Source organism: Belonocnema kinseyi, chromosome 9 (genome assembly GCF_010883055.1).
Source record: "Belonocnema kinseyi isolate 2016_QV_RU_SX_M_011 chromosome 9, B_treatae_v1, whole genome shotgun sequence".
In the NCBI taxonomy this organism is placed as follows: domain Eukaryota; kingdom Metazoa; phylum Arthropoda; class Insecta; order Hymenoptera; family Cynipidae; genus Belonocnema; species Belonocnema kinseyi.
The window spans coordinates 83,709,919-83,723,744 of record NC_046665.1 but is presented as its reverse complement, the minus strand read 5'-3'; the positions used below and the strand labels follow the sequence as shown (position 1 = coordinate 83,723,744).

The following is a 13,826-nucleotide window of genomic DNA, read 5'->3' as shown; positions in this document are numbered from 1 at the left end:
GGTACCATTGGATTCAGCGGGTCAAAATACATAAGATTAACTAGTTTTTACCTTTTGCCTCTTGAATGCATACGGGAACATACCCAGCTCCCGGACTATATGAAAAGTTTGGTTAAAATATATGTTGAAGTAGGCAATATTTTTTTCCTAAAAAAAAATAGAGAAGTATCACTAAAGCACAACCTCAAAAAAAAGTTGGAACTTTTTAAAACATTTTTTACCCCTATTTTTTATTTTTAAAAATTTCATTTTTTTCTAACTAGTGTAATGGGTGACCATAACATATATTTCGATCATCATCACCGGTTTAGTAGTTTTCGAGAAAAATGACTTTTTTATTTTACTTCCCCCCTCCATAACTCCATTAAAAATAAAATTTCTGAGTTATCCTTAGGCGAAATGTTATGTCACACGGATGACCATTTATAGTGGTAATATGCAATTGATACGTGTGGGAACAACTTTTGCATGGTCACCCCCCTAGGCCCTTTAACTTTTCCATTTTTCTTAAAAATGTTCTTTTTTGATAAAAATAGAATCTTCTTGTTTTGAAATTCACCTGTTTGATTAAAAATTGAAGTATTTTATTTGGTTTAAAACATTTTAGTTAAAAATTAATTCTTTGAGTTTAAAATATGTTTTGTTAGTTAAAAATTAAGTTTTTTAACTGAATTTGTAATTATTACATAATGGCTTGAAAAATTGAATTATTTTACAGGAAATTCATCTTATTGTCAACAATTGAGCTGCCGGATCGAATAAGGGCACATAGATATTTTCGGCGCGAGCGCAAATGAACCCTGGTTGGAAAAAAATAAAAATTCTGAAAATATTTTTTTATTGAATTGAAGCAAATTTCTTACAGTAATTGAATTTCCAAAAATTAATGTTCCAAACAAATTATGAAAACTAAGATAGCGTACCCCGTTCGAACCGAAAAATGTGTGCGCTCTTATTCGATCCGGCAGCTCAATTTGTCTTTTTCTATTGCATTTGAATGCTCTTGAGTTAAAACAAAAATATTTTGTGATTGAAACATCAACTTTATATTTTTAGTGGAGAATTCATCTTTTTATTTGAAAATTCAAATACTTAGTAAAAAGTGAAATTACTTTATTAACAATTAATTTGTTTGGTGATGATTTGCCACTTTAGTCGATAATCCATTTCTTCGATTGAAAAATTAATTATTATATTTATACATATCTCATTTTTCTTTGAAAATAATTTTTTTTAACCTTAAATGTAACTATTTGGTTGAAACTATTTTGTTAAAAATTAATTTTATTTTGATATCAATGAATTTGGTAACTAACAATTTAAATGTTTTCGTGAGAATTGAGCCTTTTCAATTGAAAATGCAACTATATGGTTGAGAGTTTAACTACTTTGTTAACATTTTTTTGTTGATACATCATTTTTTAAATTAATTTTTTGTAGAAAATTACTTTTTTTGGCTTTAAAAATCAATAGTTTGGCTTGGAAATTAAAAGTCGACTGTTTTGTAGAAAATTATTTTCTGTGGCTTCAAACTTCAACATTACGAATTAATTACAGTAGCAAGCTTGTTTTAAATTTTACTCGTGAAGAAGATGATCGGGCGCTGTTAGGACGCTATTATGGCGCTGAGTATGAGTGAAAAGTTTTTGTATGTTCAAGCTCTAGTCTCAACGAGCTAATCCAGTGAAAATCAGTCGGTCTTACGAAAATCTATTTTAGTTGGTTGACGTTAAAGATTATTTCAAAGACAGTCTTCATAATGAAATTAATTCTTAGTTTTTAATGTATATTTTTAATTCTTTTATAGTTTTAAGCTCCCTGGATCCAAAGCTAGACAAATTTTCGGTCCTGATAAAACATTCAGCATCCAACTTTGGCTCGAAAAGGTTACCAGATGATGAGGAAAAAAATTATTTTTTCAGATCATTTTTCATTATTGATACTTTTAAATACCCTGGCTCTTTTTGGAAATGTACAAAAAATATTTGAATGAGACATTTAGAAATGTTCCTGGCGGGCTAGCCAGCACCTGATTATGGCCCGAAAAGACTGAATTCATTTTCAGGGGAAAAAATTTTTCCAGAGTTCATTTTTCATTTTTGATACTTTTAAACACCCTGGCTATTTTTGGAAGTCTTCAAAAAATATTTGAATGAAACACTTAGAAAATTTTGTTGGTCCTGACGATCTAGACAGCACCCAATTAGGGCCCGAAAAGACCATCTAGGTTAGACCGTCTAGACAATGCCCTTTCTAGACGAAAGTCTGCCCGATCATTTTCTACATGGGTAATTAGATTATGTTTTTGCAATTAATTGTTCTGTTTGACAATAATTTATTTAATTTTTTTTAGTGCTGCACGTTCTGGATGTTTCACACGCAAAACCAATAACGGAACTTCAGTCATACACGCATCTTGAAAGTGTAATACAACTTGCTTTGAATCACGCCGGAGGAACTAATAATCGCCAGTTAGCAGTTATCGATGCCAACAGGGATTTGTATCTTGTTTCTGTAAGATCCACTGGGTTTGGACGCGTTTGTAAAATCGGTAAACTATTGATTATTATTATTCATTATTATTTGTTTACTATTATGTTGAAAATTTTTTTAAAATTTCAAGTACTCAATTCCCGATATAAGCCCGGTTTCAAGCATGGGTTGTATTGGCCTTGATCTTAAATCGGGGAAATCCAAGCGTAAACACACAGGGCCGCATGAACTATTTCTGTGTCACCCTTGACTGAGCACAACCTCTCTTTCGGCCCCGCAGCTCCTCTCATTTCGAAACTGCGCAGGTCATCAGTTTTATAAATATCGTAAACCGGGGAGTCTTATATAGGAAGTTGAGTGTATTTGGTAGGAAAATTATATATTTTATAAAAATGTAACTTGGTAAAACATTAATCTTCTTGGTGGAAAATGAATCTTTTTGGTTGAAAATTAAACTATGTACTTGAAAATTAATTTTTTTAGTTGAAAGTTCAACTACTTATTCGAAAGTTTAAATACTTTGTTGAAAATTAATTTTTTTTAGAGATTCACCTCTTTGGCTGAAAAGTTAAGAAAAAATTACGTTATCAATTTGAGGGGCGTGGGGGTCACACAAAAAACTACGGATGGTGATAAAAAAGGGGGGAGGCGAGGTCAGTGGAAGTAACGTTACGAACTTAGCTAACTTTAGTCTAGTTTTTTCCCTAACTATAAATTGAATTAATAGAACCTGATAAAAAACTCCAACTACTTTTGGTTTTAAAATAATGTTTATGCTTGAAAAGTGTTTTATTGTATATTTGGTGTGGAATTTGATTAAAAACGAACTTTATACTTCTTTGAAATTCGAAATAATTTGTTCAGAAATCATATTTTTTATTAAAAATTAAACCATTTTTGTAAAATATTTAACTATTTAGTTAAAATTTAACTACATTTTAACAAATTTAACCATTTGGTTTAAAATTAAGTTTTTGGTAGAAAATTAACTTTTTGATGTAAAATAAAATTACTTGGTTAAAATTGCATTACCTTGTTAAAAATAATTTTTTTAATGATGCACCGTTTTGTTTGAAAATGTAACATACTTTGCCTTTTTTTAAAATTAATTTTTGTATCTAAAATTTTAACTATTCCATTTCTTGTAGGAAATTTATCGTTGATAATTTTAAAATTTAACTGTTTCGTAGAAAATGCATGTATTTTGTTTAAAATTGGTCTTTTTGGGTAGAAAATTCACATATTTGACTAAAAATGAATCGTGTGGTAGAAAATTCATATCTTTGGTAAAAAAAAGTCCTCTCCATTTGTAAAAAATGAACTTTTTTGTTCAACATTTAAATGGATTACATTTTTTTCTACTTAAAAATTCAACTATTTTGTGTAAATAGTTTATGATTTTTCTTTCTGCAGCTGTTATGGCTCAAAGTGTCTGCTGGGCAACCGATGCAAACGTTTTAGCTGCGATGCTGGACGCAACTTTATCTGTTTGGCTCTGCCCTAATTGTGTTCATTATAGCGATCGAAAAGCAATTAGAAAAACGAGGATTGACAAAGAAAACAGGTAGGCTAGTTATCAAATTTAATTCCAATCCAATTACTAATATAAATTACAGTGAAACCTTTCAATAGCCCTCCCTTTTATAGCCCTTCCGAGAATCGATGCCGCGCCGCAGGTAGGTGTAACAGGAGCTGCACGGGGTGTGTGGGGTCTGCAGTTGTCACTTAGGCAAGCCCTCAAACATGAACAAACAAAAGCGGAGCGGGCTATAATGAGTTAGTTCCCACCCACTGTCAGCCCCAAAATCGGCGCTAAAGAAGAATTTCACTGTATTACTTTACAATATTTTTTTATGTTTATGGAGAAAATAGTAAAAAATCTATCTCGGTCTATTCATGAATCAGCGCTTTAAACAATTATACTACTGCCTAGACAGACTATGCCTGCTGGAAGTAAAAACATAGAGATCGTATCTTTTAGAATAATTTTAAATCCTTATGATAGAAAGAGATAAAGAAAATGTATCCCATTTGATATCATTGTCAATTTAAATTCGCGTTTATCTTTTTAATACCGTCATTTCAATCTCATCCTATCCTTTATCTACACACTTCAATCTTTTTCTATCTCTCTGTTAAACTCAATTCCTGTATCTCTTTCTTAATCTTCTTTTCTTTATCTCATACTATCCTACGTCTTTTCTTCATCTATCCATGTCAATATTTACTATCTGCCTGTCAATCTACATTTCCGTCTATCTTTTTCAATCCTTCCTTTTCTGTCTTATCCTATCTTTTGTCTATCCACATCAATATCTCATCGTATCATATATCTATCCATGTTTATCCCTTTTTATCTATTTTTCAATCCTAATTCATTTCTATTTTTCACTACCCTCTTCTCTATCTCATCCTGTCTTTCATCTATTTATGTCAATCTTATTATCTCCGTCAATCTAAATTTCAATCTATATTTTTCAAAATCCTCTTCTCTATCTCATCCCATCCTTCATCTAGTTATGCCAATCTTTTTCACAATCTGTCAATCTAAATTCTAGTGTATCCTTTTCTAGCTCCTCCTCCCTATCTCATCATATCATTAATCTATCAACCTCTATCTTTGTTTTTATCTATTTTTAAATCTAAATTCACGTTGACCTTTTTTTAATATCCTCTTTTCTATCTCATCTTGTCATTCGTCTATTTATGTCAATCTTTTTCTATCTATCTATTAATCTAAATTCCCATCTATCTTTTTTAAACTCCTCTTCTGTATCTCATCGTACCCTACATCTACCAATTTCTATATTTGTCTATCTCTTTGTCAACCTAAATTCACATCTGTATTTTTCAATCTTCTCTATCTCATCCTATCCTTTATCTATTCATGTCAATATTTTCCTATCTCTGTTAATATAAACACCGTTCTACCTTTTTAATCTCCACTTGTCTATCTCACCCTCAACCATATCTATCAACGTCTTTTTTGGATCCCTTTGGCAATTTAAATTTAAGGTCTATCTCTTTCAATCCTCTCTTCTCTATCTGACCCTATCCTTGATCAGTATACATCAAGCTTTTACTATCCAGCTATCAATCTATATTTCCGTCTATATTTTACAATTCCCTCTTCTCTGTTTTATCCTATCTTTTATCTAACTTCTTTCTTTTCATAAATGTTTGCCAATCTTAATTCACATTTATCTTTTTCAATCCTTACTTCTCTATCTCATCCTATCATTTATCTAGTCATGTCAATATTTTTCTATTTCTGTCAATCTAGATTGCAAATATGTCCTTTTCAATCTCTTTTTCTCTATCTCATCGTATCAAACTTCTACCAACGTCAATCTTTTTCTATCTAAATTCACATCTATCTTTTTCAATCTTCTCTTCTCTATCTCATCCTATCCTTCATCTATTCATGTCAATCTTTTCCTATCTCTGTTAACATAAATTCCGTTCTACCTTTTTACAAAAGATAGAGAAAGAGGTTGAAAAAATTGAAATTCATAATAAATTCTGGTAGTTGCATAGGGTAATGTGGATACCTGTGAGATTTTTCCTCTAATTTGAAGATATTATAACTGACATTAAACCGAAGGAAATGATCTATCGATAGACAGAGCTCCCGGTTCAAACCGAGGCCAAGATATGTTTTTTCTCGTTTTTCCATAAAGATGATCAAGAATCAGCAAAACTAACATCATTTTTGTGACGTGCTTTTAATAAAAATGTTTTCATATCTTTCAGCGAGTATGGAAAGCAGCCAAGCATAGTGAGGGTTCAAAATGGAATGGTTACCGTAAGACGCGGCGATGGAGCTTTAGTCGTTTCTTCTTTTTATACTTTCTTCACGAGTTTGTATAGACATATTTTGCAAAATCGCTGGTCGGAAGCTCTTTCCCTTTGCCGAATCGCACAGGTATTAATCATTTTAAAAAGTATCTAGAATTGAAAATAAGGAAATGCAAAGTGAATGAGTAGAACACAATGAGGAAAGTTCTTGGATGAAAATTTAACAGTCATCTACAAAATTCGACATTTTTTATTGAAGATTCAACTATTTATGGTTATAAATGAAACTTTTTTGGTTGAAGTTTAATCTTTTTGTCTAAAAATTTGACCATTCTGTTGAAAATTTAATTATATTGTAGCAAAAGTAGTCATTTTGGGCAAGAATTCAACTATTTTGTTGAAAAGTCATCTTTTTGGACAAACATTAATCTGTTTTATTGAAAATTTGTCTTTTTAAATAAAAAATTCGTCATTTTCGATTGAAAATTTAACTTTTTGGTAGGAAAGTTCTTTGGTTAGAATTCAACTGTCTTCTAAAAATTTGAATTTTTCGGTAGAAGATTCAACCATTTGGTTAAAAATGTTACTGTTTTTAGTTGAAATTTAATATTATTTTTTAATTTCATATAATATTTTTGGAGAAAAATTCAACTTCTTGGTGCAGACTGTAGGGTTATACTAAATTTGGAAAAATAATTTTATTGATTGAAGATTTGACTGTTTTGTAGAGAATTCGCCTTTCTGGCTTAAAAATTCAACACATTTCTTGTTTTTTTTCTTTTAAATGAAAAATTTCTGATTGGAAGAAGAAACTCTTTTTTTTTGTGAATACAATTTGTCCTTTTGGATTATAAATTCAACTATCTTCCCAATATATTCGACTTTTTGGCCTGAAAATTCAACTATTTTGTTTAAAAGTAACTTTTCTGGGAAAAATTTCAATTTTGTTGTTGAAAATTGTATTAATCAACTAACTAAAATTAATTTGATGGGAGATTTGACTATTTTATTAAAAATTCGTTTTTTTCCTTGAGAGTTAATTTTTGTAACTCAAAATTTAACTACATCTTCCATTTTTGTTTAAAAATTGATCGTTTTTAGTTGACTTTGGTTGAAAGTTCTACCATTGGGTTGAAAAACTGTCTTTGTAAATTGAAAATTCAACTATTCGATTTAAAAATGAAAAATGTTGTCCAAAAATAATCTCTTTGGGCACAAATTTAACTGTTTTATTGGAAATTTGTCTTTTTGGACAAAACATTCATCTTTTTTGTTAGAAAAGTTCCTGGTTTAAGATTCAACTATCTCCTAAAAATATGATTCGATTTCTGCTAAAAAAGTCGTCTTTTTTATTTAAAAATTCAACTATTTTGTTAAAAATGTAACTTTTTTGGTTGAAATTTAATCTTCTTTGTTTGAAAATTCGAATATTCGGTTGAAAATTTATCTTTGTAAGTTTTTTGCGAGAAAGTAATCTGTTTCAAGAAAATTCGTTATTTTGGATAAAATAGTCCTTTTTGATTGCAAATTCATCTTTTTTATAGAAAATTTCTTGGCCAACAATTCAACTCTCTTCTAAAAATATTATTTTGTTTATGTTTTCTCCTATTATGCCCCTATTTTCGTAAAAAAATCGCCCTATTTCTCCTGTTTTAAAGCATTTTTCGACTGTCAACTGAATAAATTTAAATAAATTTAAAAACAAACTTTTTTTAACATTATTTTTATCATAGGTGGCAGGGTAATTTTATATCTAGAAGAAAAATTTATAAGTGTCAGGAAAAATGAAAAATCGCTCAATGAGAAGTCAGGGAATTTTGAAATTGCGATTTTGTAGCAAACCTGGTTAATATTTACAAAAATAGTACATATTATTATTACATTTCTTCACAGAATGAAATATTGTGGACTTGTATGGCAGTTATTGCGATAGACAATAAAGAATTGACAGTCGCAGAAGAAGCTTGTGCTGCTATTGGTAGATTCGATAAAGTAGAATATATTCGGCATATTAAGGTAAAACACAAAAAAATGTTTACACATATATCAAAGTAGAAAAAAATAGAAGCAGAACTGTTTCCTTTAATTTCAGAAACTACCGACAAAAGCGGAAATTTTAGCAGAAACAGCTTTACTTGCAGGCGATTTATTAGCTGCCGAGGGAATTTTGCTTCAAAATGGTCTAGTCAGTGAAGCGATTCAAATCAATATTCAAGTTTATAATTGGAACAGGTAAATCGGAGGCGTCGAAATATATAACTTAAATATTTATTGTTAAGTAAATTTATCAATACAATAAATTATTTAATAATAACAGGGCACTAGAGCTTGCGATCAAACATAAAAAACAGCTGGAGGAAGTTTTAGCTGCACGCAAAAACTATCTTCAAATCATCAATAAAGAAGAAACGAATCAAAGTTACCTCGCCTTGTTATCTAACATCTCAAGAACAAATTCTAAGGTTTTTTTCTCAGAATACTTTTCGAATTCAGAAACTAGAGACTTTCGCTCCTAATATTTTATTAATATAATATTTTTTTTTTATTTAGGAGAGCAGCAGAAAAGTTAGAGAAAACGAAGAGAGTGAGAAGGGAAATAGTGCATCAGTCGACAAATCATCTTCTTCCGCTTAAAAACAACTATAAATAAATAAATAGTTTAAATAATTAAATAGATGCAATGTGTTGTTACTTCCTACTTGGATTTTAAGTGTTCCACTTAAGATAATTTACAAAAATATAATTAATTTTAATCTAACTTCGAGCTTACTTCAATCACAGTCTGATAACTATCGCTAAAATAAAAACGATTGGTGTGATCACAGCAACGAACAGAGCCAGTTTTTTGGTATTCCATTCGGGAGTTTTTGTGGACGATCTATATCGGGATACCAAAGCACTCTGAAAAAAGATATCAAATTTTTAATAACAAATTTTTTTTCCAAACTTTGGTAGGATTTAGAATTTAATTAGTAAATTGTTGGTTCATTCCATTTTTTTAACTGAGTAGTTTTTTTTAAACTTCCCAGCTGTATATAAGTTTTTTATTTTTTCTATTTTTTAAAGAGAGAGGGTGGGTCTACAATTTTGTATTTAAAAAAACGTACAGTGTAAAATTAACTTTATTTTTAAAGATAATTTTCAGTTTTCTGTAAACCAATATTTTAATAATATTAAAAATGAACCTCAATGTTTATTAAAACTATTAATCTTTTGTTTATTAATTCTTTTTGTTTGAAAATTCTACTATTTTTAGTTTGAAAATTAAAGTGTTTTTGCAAAAAATCCATATTTTTAGCATTTAAATTTACAATTTGCAGCCAAAAACATTGAAATTGAAAAGAGTTTAATTTTTATAACTTAAAGTTTAACTGCTCCACATTGATATTTTTCGTTAATAATGTAAATATTTAGTTGAGCATTAAATTATTCTGTTGAAAACTCATCTTTTTTGGTTGGAAATTCATACAGTTGATTGAAAGTCGAACTACTTTGTTAGACAAAATTTTTTTTTGGTTAAAGTATTATTATAATTTATTATTTCGTTGAAAATTTATTTTTATAACTAAAAATCTAACTATTACACGTAGATTGAAAATGCATATTTTTTAGTGGAAAATTAAATAATTTTTGTATACAATTTAACTCTTTTGCTGGAAATTCGTGTTGGCAGCTTGAGAATCCAACAATTTGCTCAAAACTTTTTTTTCATATTTTTGGTTGAAGCATCATTTACTTGGTTGAAGGTTAAACTAATTTGTTATAATTTTTTTAGTAAAAGATTTATCTGTTTTCTTGAAAAGTTAACTATTTTATTGAAAAATCGTTTTCTTTTTTGTTTTTGTTGAAAATTCATGTACTTAGTTGAAAAATTAATGTATAACTTAAATTATTTACTTGAAAACGCACAGTGAAAATCTTCAATAGTCCTCCCTTCTATAGCCTTTCCGAGAATTGACGCTGAGCCGCATGTCGGTGTAACAGGTGCTGCGCGGCTATAGAAGAGTTTCACTGTACTTCGTTTAAAAAATAATTTTTTGATTGGCGATTCATCTCTCCTTTTTTGGTTTGAAAACTTAACTGTTTTCTTGAAAATACATTTTATTTTTGGTTACAAATAAATTCTTTCAAATAAAAATTGAAGTTTTACATTTTTGGCTAAAAATCCATTTTCTGTTAAAATATTTAACTGTTTGAAAATTATTCTGTGTTGGTTAAGGATTCAACTATTCTGTTGAAAATTCGCATTTTTGTTGAATTCAACTGCTTTTTATTTTAAATTAATTCATGTTCTTGTAGAAAATTTCAACTACTTCATTGAAAGCTAAACTCCTTTCTTAAAAATTTATTTTTAAAAATTGATGTTTCATCATTTCACTTCAAAGTTCATCTCTGATTGAAAGTTTAACCATTGTTTTTAAATTTCGTTTTTTTTTTCGTTTTCGGTTCAAAGTCAAGTTTTTAACCGGAAATGTAAATATTCTACTTTTGCTTGAAAATTGACATTTTTCAGTTCATAATTCAATTTTTTGGTTGAAAATTCAACTGCTCATTTGGAAATTAGGCTGCTTTGTTGAAAATTCATTTTTTGATAGAAAATTCGTCATTTCAGTTGAAAATAATTTTTTTTTTTGTGAAAATTTAATATATTTGCTGAAAATTCGGTTTTTTGTTCAAAAGTAATTTTGTAAACGTATAAAACGTGTGTATAATACACTCATTTCCCGATAAAAGCCCCTCCCCCTGTTTACGATATTCCAAGAACTGATGGTCTCCGCAGTTTCGTGATGAATATGCGGAGCCGAAAGAAAGTCATACGTCCAAATCTAACAGGAATAGTTCACTCTTCCCTGCCTCCTTACGTTTGAATTTCCTCGATTTAGGATCAAGGCGAATGCAAGCTATGCCCGAAACCAGTCTTATATTGAGAGTTGAGTTTAATTGTTATTTACCCATCCACCGTTGGTTTGAATCCAGATGGCTAGATCTTGTTCTAGCACACTAGCTAGAGCCTTTTGGATGACGAGAAGATATTCTGGTTTTCCCTGACGAACACAATCAACAGCAATTCCTCCAGCGACCGCATAAATGGAAATAATTTTGCTCCATGTGATTTCCCCGTGGCGTATTATTTCCCGGGAAACGTGGGTCATGGTAACTGCGACAGTTTGATCGGAAAAGGAACCACATCCAGTTTGTCTTCCGATTCTGACATAGAGGTTTGGATTCACTTTTTCCAGCTCAGTTCCAATTGCAATGAGAACTGGAGAGACTTCACTGACGACTGCAAGGTCTGGGAGAAGGGTCGAACTTCTCATCCGTTTGAGCCCCAACTTCCGATGGAAAATTCCAGATCTCTTCAATCTATTTCGAATGTACTGGGCACAAAGCGATGATCCCTGTAAACAAAGAGTTCATATATGTTTATTACTATTTACTACTTAGGTAGTATACCTAGGAGATTACTAGGGCTAGGTTCTGTTTTAAGCTGAATCACGATAAACCAGCGACTGGTTATTTATCGGCAGATGTTATTGGTTCGTGTTCGTGCTAGGAATCCATTAATCGGTGAGGCATATCCATTCCTGATCGAAATTAATCGAATACCTAACAGGCACCTTCAATACCGACGGATGATAATATGAAATCATGTCTTAACATCAGTCGATAAAGTAGGAAACGTCATCGGTCGGTGCTGTAGGTTCATACTGGGTATAAGATTACTATCGGCCACCAGCTTGTGATATCTTAGCAGGGACACGAACAATTATCGTCTTTCGGTCAATGACTAGTCGCTGGTTTAATGTCGCTTATCTCGGAATAGAAACGTGTACCCATACTCTCCTAGGTATACTACTTACCCAGAAAAAAGAATCGATTGAATGGAAATTTGAAATTTCTTTGAATCCGAGAATTTAAGAATACCGGCTCACAGCATTTCAATCGGCTACCATACAGTTCCGCTGATGAAGGCAAATCTCGTTGAATTATATTTCAGTTTATTTAATCGAAACGACATTTACGGGCAGGGTTGTCTGAAATAAGAGAAACTCAGCCGGTAAATATCCCATATGGTGACCTATTTAAATAATTAACTTTATCAGACCGATTCAAAATTTCACAAACCGATAGCCAGCAATTCGCTTGAATCGGCATTCCTAAATTACTCTTCGATTCGAATATTTTCTATTCAAATGATTTTTTCCCCCTGGGAAGCATGATCAATCGCGTTCGTGTAGTTTTTCGATTACGGGGAATTTTAAAAACCTATTTATTTTTTAAGTTTATTGGTTATTTGTTTTTTAAGTTACACAAAAATATTTTTCCTAAGACTTTTTAGATAATACAAAAAGATTTTGGAACATTTCAGATGTGAAAAATCCAAATTTTAACAAAATAGTTTATCTTCAACAAGACGAATTAATTATCAACGAACAATTTAATGCATAATTATTGATATTTTAAACAGAAAAGATTTTAATTTTAAATTAAAAACAGTTGAATGCAACCAAAATGTTGGATTTTTATGAAAATAGTTGAATCTTCACCAAAAATAAATTAATTTTTATTTGCATTGTTAACCACCGAAGATTACGTTTTTACCAAAACAGATGAATTTTCATCTAAAGATTACATTACATTACATTACATTTTACAAGATTTACAATTACATTTACATTTTATTTTACATTTACATTTACAAGATTACATTTTTTCTTAACAAAAAAACATTTAATTTCTACCAAAAGAGATGAATTTTCAAAAATCTTTTAAAATGATTCGAATTACTCCTAAAATTGTGATTTTTTTCTAATTGCTTCTAAATCTTCGAAATTTTCTTAGACAACTTTAAAACTTTTAGAAAAAAAAAATATATATATATAGAGGAGAGTACCCAAATATGAGACACCAACTCTGTTTGGCGTGATTGTCGGAATTCTATGTACTGAATTTAAAAGTAAGACAGGTCACTTTAAAGGAAATTTAGTTTGTCATAAAGAGTTCAAATAAAATTTTGTATTAAAAATTTGTTTATGCTGAAAATACAAAAAATGTAAAAAAGTGCTTTTTCCAAACTCGTCAAACTATTCTCATAATATGAGATACCCCAGGAAATAGCTATTAAAATGCAAAATACAGTATTATTTGGATGAAAAACTTCATTCTATGTTTCCGAAGTATAAATTTACTACTATTTAGATATAGTTAGTTTTTGCAGTAGTCACAAACAATTTTGTAATTTTGTAATTTTTTCCTACTTAGTTATTCAATCCCCATCACTCCAGGCAAACTTCACTGCTAAATACATATTTAATGAATAATAAATAGGGTTTAAAGAATTCCCTTCCACGAACTCGACCACCATTGATTTCACAAAAAATTCGCCTATAATCTTTAGAAGCCCAATGAAAAATGGACTATACCACGAAATTACTCTTTCTTCAAAGGCTACAAGTTAGTATTGAACCAACAAAGTGGTTCTCTTAGTTTAGCTGATACCCCGCTTTCTCGAAATACGAGAATATTTTATATTC

General features: G+C 30.1%; 2 protein-coding genes across 2 annotated transcripts in view; one reads left to right on the top strand and one right to left on the bottom strand.

The window, feature by feature from the left end:
• Positions 1-9,131, top strand: part of LOC117179946 (intraflagellar transport protein 80 homolog) — a 30,292-nt gene extending 21,161 nt beyond the window's left edge. The window contains exons 10-16 of the mRNA XM_033372182.1: positions 2,354-2,551; positions 3,907-4,057; positions 6,247-6,418; positions 8,185-8,307; positions 8,384-8,523; positions 8,609-8,753; positions 8,842-9,131. Coding sequence (XP_033228073.1) covers positions 2,354-2,551; positions 3,907-4,057; positions 6,247-6,418; positions 8,185-8,307; positions 8,384-8,523; positions 8,609-8,753; positions 8,842-8,925 — 1,013 coding nt within the window. The 3' untranslated portion in view covers positions 8,926-9,131. The remainder of the gene's footprint in view (positions 1-2,353; positions 2,552-3,906; positions 4,058-6,246; positions 6,419-8,184; positions 8,308-8,383; positions 8,524-8,608; positions 8,754-8,841) is intronic.
• Positions 8,826-13,826, bottom strand: part of LOC117179948 (bcl-2-related ovarian killer protein-like) — a 6,397-nt gene continuing 1,396 nt past the window's right edge. Inside the window, exons 2-4 of the mRNA XM_033372183.1 lie at positions 11,244-11,690; positions 9,062-9,192; positions 8,826-8,931 (exon numbers count right to left, since the gene is read on the bottom strand). Coding sequence (XP_033228074.1) covers positions 9,067-9,192; positions 11,244-11,690 — 573 coding nt within the window. The 3' untranslated portion in view covers positions 8,826-8,931; positions 9,062-9,066. The remainder of the gene's footprint in view (positions 8,932-9,061; positions 9,193-11,243; positions 11,691-13,826) is intronic.